At 51.7% G+C, this 4,835-nt stretch overlaps 3 protein-coding genes across 3 annotated transcripts in view; 2 read left to right on the top strand and 1 right to left on the bottom strand.

Annotated features, from left to right (window-relative positions):
* The window catches only part of DACRYDRAFT_88692 (NEDD8 activating enzyme), a gene marked incomplete at both ends in the record, with an annotated part of 3,337 nt that extends 1,547 nt beyond the window's left edge, over window positions 1–1,790 (bottom strand). The window contains 5 exons of the mRNA XM_040776874.1: window positions 179–265; window positions 883–968; window positions 1,021–1,063; window positions 1,336–1,339; window positions 1,539–1,790. Of these exons, the coding sequence (XP_040629161.1) occupies window positions 179–265; window positions 883–968; window positions 1,021–1,063; window positions 1,336–1,339; window positions 1,539–1,790 (472 nt within the window). The remainder of the gene's footprint in view (window positions 1–178; window positions 266–882; window positions 969–1,020; window positions 1,064–1,335; window positions 1,340–1,538) is intronic.
* Window positions 1,791–2,319: 529 nt separating this feature from the next.
* Window positions 2,320–2,625, top strand: DACRYDRAFT_107193 (uncharacterized protein; the record flags this gene model as incomplete). Its single annotated transcript, XM_040768430.1, has 3 exons — window positions 2,320–2,392; window positions 2,448–2,518; window positions 2,569–2,625. 3 exons carry the CDS (start codon window positions 2,320–2,322, stop codon window positions 2,623–2,625), a joined length of 201 nt encoding a protein of 66 aa, XP_040629160.1.
* A 385-nt stretch (window positions 2,626–3,010) lies between these two features.
* On the top strand, window positions 3,011–4,039 carry DACRYDRAFT_15595 (uncharacterized protein; the record flags this gene model as incomplete). The annotated part of the gene is made up of 4 exons (XM_040771122.1): window positions 3,011–3,212; window positions 3,554–3,615; window positions 3,676–3,927; window positions 4,034–4,039. The coding sequence occupies 4 exons, from the start codon at window positions 3,011–3,013 to the stop codon at window positions 4,037–4,039; spliced, it is 522 nt and encodes a 173-aa protein (XP_040629159.1).
* Window positions 4,040–4,835: the final 796 nt, after the last annotated feature.

Raw genomic sequence — 4,835 nt, 5'->3', positions numbered from 1 at the left:
TCAGGTCATATGACCAAGGATGAGGTCATATGAGTCATGCACAGCCATGCACAGCAGGTCACCTGACCATCCAATCCTTCCAGCAGGTTCCAGCACATGCCAAGGTATACCAGCTACTTCCATGTCATAAAGGCTTAGTCATGTCTCTTGACCAAGCAATGAGCTGGTGCCCTGACACTATCCAGCCTGCAGACAATGAGATTGAACTGCATGTAGTAGGACTCAGGCTTATCCTGTATCTTCCCAAAGTAGGTGTCAGGGCACACTGCCAGATATTGAAAGTATCCTCAAATCAGGAGCCCAATAAAAGCAAGAAGCAGCAAGGAGAGCACAAAAGCTCGAATTGTGGTCAACAGTAGGGCCAATGTATCAAATCAGCCCAAAATACCTTTAGTCACATGAGAGGTGCAGTGGAGTCACAAACAGTCTGAGGGGGGTCAAAGTCTAGGTTTGAACATGTCAGGGTAACACCTGCAAATACTACCACTAGGCCAAAAGAGCCATGGTTAAGTGATATTGGTCACATGTTGCTATATATGCTGTACTGGGTGTACCCTGACAGAACACCAGTCAGAGAGTCAAAGAGGTTCAGTGAGAGTTTGATCTAGGTTTGTCACTATCTGAGAGTGGAATTCCTGAGAGATCAGCTCTAAGGGGCATAAGGCTCCTAGAGCTGGTATATATACATGTAGGAAAATGGGAGTATAATGGAATCAAAAGAGTAGCTGTGGGACTGTACAGTTTACCATTGTTTAGGGTGGTGCTTTGAAGAAGTCAAGTGGTTTTGCTTCAGGGTTGGTGGATTTGGGCTATACTGAGGCCAAAGTAAGCCTTTCAGTGTTGATTGTATCAAATTTGCACCAACACTGGGCAAACCCTGACAGTAGGGGGCGACTTTGGTGCCTGGAATGTGGGACATGATGAACTCTGCAGTGACAATCACTTTTGGTTTTCCAACATCTTTCGGTCTTGTGCATGATGAATATACATATGCCAAGAGAGGGGAGACAAGAAGTGTACCTGAACAGGAACTGTTGGTTAAGGTTGCTGATGTCAATAGTATCTGTTAGGGGATATCTAATTCACTTTGATTACAGCTTGCTCAGGCATGATTACTCATGCTGCATCAACCTGACACTGGCTATGCCAGTGCTGTGTGGCCTGTGGACTGGCTGTGGTAGGACCATGTGGCATTGTGCAGCATGACAGCTGATGACTAGCCACCAGCCAGTGACTCATAGCAACAAGGCCTATGACTTGCCACAACTGGCCAGAGATGACTGGCCATGACTCACTATGACTAGACATTTTCCTCCTTCTCTTTAGTATAAATACCTGCCTGTTTAGATGATGATATCCTCAGATCTGGTCTCTGAGGAATCTCCACTGTACTTTGATAGGGATAGTACTCTGCAGAATATACCTCTGTCACCTCATCAGCACCTTATCCCCACCCCTCAATGACAACTTCCTCTCTCCACTTGACTTTGATCTCTACTACATCTGGGCAGCCTCTGTCAATTATAGTGTGCCCTCACAGTATCCATGTCAATCACATGAATATCTGCAAATCCCATCAGGGCCAAATTTGCCAAAATCTCGCACCCCAGCCCCCCAGTGCTGATGATGAGCACCTTGCTATCTTCGCATAAGAAGCACTGAACAGCTTCACTGCCAATGAAATTGGGGTCAGTGCTGGGCCCCGGATGGTCCAGGAGAGTGTCTACATGTTGGAATCTGTTGGGCCATGTTGGTGCTGGGAGTGGAGTGGGGAGGGAGATGTCACCCATTGTTGGTTGGTGAGGTGGTGAGTGCAAAGCATCCAGTAGGCTGTAGACAATGAGCAGGCTGAAGGGAGCAATGACTGTGACACACGGGAGCAAGCTGGGTCAGCAGGAGAGCACAGCCACTGTTTGGTTTATCATCGATTGTTGAAAGGGACCCTAAGCAGGTGTACTCACTCCTGTGCTCGTTCCCTCTCAGCACGCCATAATGTCCTGCAATGTAGGCTACAACGCCGGAACTGACGGTCACGCCGTTCTAACTTGAAGGCTGTATCGCCAGACCTGTGCTCGAGGACCTTCCGAGCCGAGGCAAAATCGCCTGCCTCGATTTCTCTGATCAACGAGCTACTACCTGGTTGACTCCCCAATTTCCCTTGGCAAATTGCCTTCCAAGGAGATCAGGTGCGTTTTATCACTACTCACACGAGACACGGACTTGACGACGTCCTCATCATCCCCTAGGTACATGCACGGTAAACAAGTCTAACGCACCTAGGGAGGTTCAAGTCCGTCCTTGCTCATAGGAACTTGGAAGATGCCTCAGGGAAAAGCGCAATATCCCACTGGGATCGGTGTTGGCTTTGACTATATTGATACCGCTCAAGTCTGTGAGTCTGATTCCTCCTGGATCATGGAGCGGACTGGCGTGCTCATGTTGTTCAGACAGAAATCAACTGCAAGTGGGAAAAGCGCTGAAGGAATCTGGGATAAAAGGGAGGGACATCTGGGTGATCGTATGTCCCTCCTACCCTATTCCTCCTTGCACGGGCTAACGAAGGACAAGACGAACTGGTCTGGAGTGGCCGCGACCCGCGCAGGGGATCGATCAGAGCCTGGATAAGTTTAGGCTGGAGTGTGCTATGTCGATTTGTATTTTGTGAGCACTCCGCTCCCCTCCGGCTGCGGATCCACTAACTCAAGCACAAATCCACGTAAGTCGCCACTATCGTGTATGCACTCCTTCCCACCCTGGGCAGTCTCGCCTCAGCTCGTGCGACCCGACATCCCCCCAGGATAGCCCGAGAAGGTCGATATCTTCGAGCAGGGCCAAGCCGAGTCCATCGGCTTCTCCAACTTCCTCATTTCCGACTTGCAGGAACTCGAATCCTCTGCCATCACGCCAACGGTCAACCAAATCCTGCTCCATCCTACGTATATGCGGAGACCAAGCCCTTGCTCGACTACTGCGGTCAGAAGGGCAGCATCATCGAGGCTTATTCTTCCTGATGCCGCTCACCCAATACCCCGGAGGGCCGGTGGACAAGCCTGTGTATGCGACTGCGGAACGCCTGGGCGTCGCCCCCGAGCAGGTGCTCCTTCCGTGGATCAAGAGCAAGGGAGCGGTCATCCTCACTACGATCAGTAAGAAAGAGCAGTTGGAGCGGTATCAGGCTGTTGCGAACATCGACCTCACAGACGAGGATATCGGTACGTCTCTCCCCCTTCCCTATCTCCTGGTGGACAGAAGAGCTGACAAGGGAACAGAGGCGATCGAACTCGCTGGGGCGAAAGGCCCGGGACTGGCACGCTTCAGGAAGTACGTGAAGCCAGTTGTTCTGGGACTGGTGTTGCAGGGAGCTGCGTACATCACCTACAGGTGGCTGCTTTGAGTGCAATTATACGTGCGAGCCATACGTTGGGGTACACGTGGCGCCTCGTGGCTTCTTGATCTAGTGTCCTGTCAGAGGCAAGGATTCGTCATATTGGGAGTGTGTGCAGGTGTTTGAGTTCTGTTTTTCTTATGAGCAGCTAGGCATCACGCCGGAAAGCACATTGGAGCAAATTCGTCGGGCCTACAGGGGTCGCATCGCTCAAGGTGCATCCCGACAAGGTGCGCACCTTCAACTACCAGTCAAATTGAATCCTCATTGATTTGTTTGATATGGTGCAGAATCCATCACCTGAAGCCGCAACACTATTCCACGCTCTGACACAAGCGTACAACTTTCTCCCCGACCCTACCCAACGCAGTGCCCTCGACGCATCCCTCGCTGCTCGGCGAGCACGAGCAGCACAACTAGCCGCATCCTCAGAAAAGAAATGCACAATGCTGGAAGAACTCGAGTGCGCAGAAAGGGCAGCGAAACGCTTCAAGGTCGATAGTCTAGCCGAAGAGAGGAAGAAGAGGGAGGAGGAGGAACGGGTCAAAGCACAAGGTCGGAGGATGCGGGAAGAGGCACAGAGACGAGCTGAAGAAGGACATGAAGCTGCTATGAAGAGACAGGAACCCACAACCCCGGTGAACGTAGATATAGACGAGCTGGACGGGAAGAAAATTTCTCCTATGGAACTCACGCTCCTCTTACGGCTACCCTACCCCCCACCAACCGCTTTTTCCCTCCTAGATTCCCTCTCCTCGCTCGGACCGATCGACACGTCATCTTTCCTCCTGCTCCCTCCAAAGCCATCCAAGAAAGAGCAGGAAGGGAAGAAGAAAGGCGGAACTGCTGTCGTCCAGTTCTTGACCAAACGAGGTGCTCTAGCGGCGAGCCAGGCTGGTGGGAGACGAGATCTGGGACTGGAGGGAGTGAAAATGGAATGGGCTGCTGGCGAGCCTGCATGGGTGGCGAAGGCGCTTGAAGAGACATCCAAACCGGTACGTCTCTGCTGGCTCCGACAGGACCTTGGCTAACCGACGCTCAGAAGATGGATGCACCGAGTCTGCCGAACTTTGACTTTGCCGACCAGGGACTGGATTACGAGAGCCTTACGCTAGCTCGGATGAGGCGCGCTGAGAGGGAGAGGCTGGAGCGCGAGATCAGGGAGCAGGAGGGCGAGTAGGGTCGGTGATCCATGATGATTGTGTGTACTTGTGCTGTCTCTTGGGTGTGGCAAGAGCTCATACGCTAGATGTCCATGTCAAGACAGGAAGTATGGATCCGCAGTAGGTTGGGATCTTTATACTCGGAAGATGAACGGTCATCACGCTGGCAGTCTTTCACACAGATCTACGATGCGGTTGAGGTACACAAAACTGACGCTCACATGCGCATCATGACCCTCTGTCATGGAATCGACATCTTCCTAGTGCAGGCGAAGAGAGACATAGGC

This window comes from Dacryopinax primogenitus (genome assembly GCF_000292625.1).
Source record: "Dacryopinax primogenitus strain DJM-731 SS1 chromosome Unknown DACRYscaffold_8, whole genome shotgun sequence".
Classification (NCBI taxonomy): Eukaryota; Fungi; Basidiomycota; class Dacrymycetes; order Dacrymycetales; family Dacrymycetaceae; genus Dacryopinax; species Dacryopinax primogenitus.
Note: the sequence above shows the minus strand (reverse complement) of the source record. Positions and strands in the feature narration are given on the sequence as shown.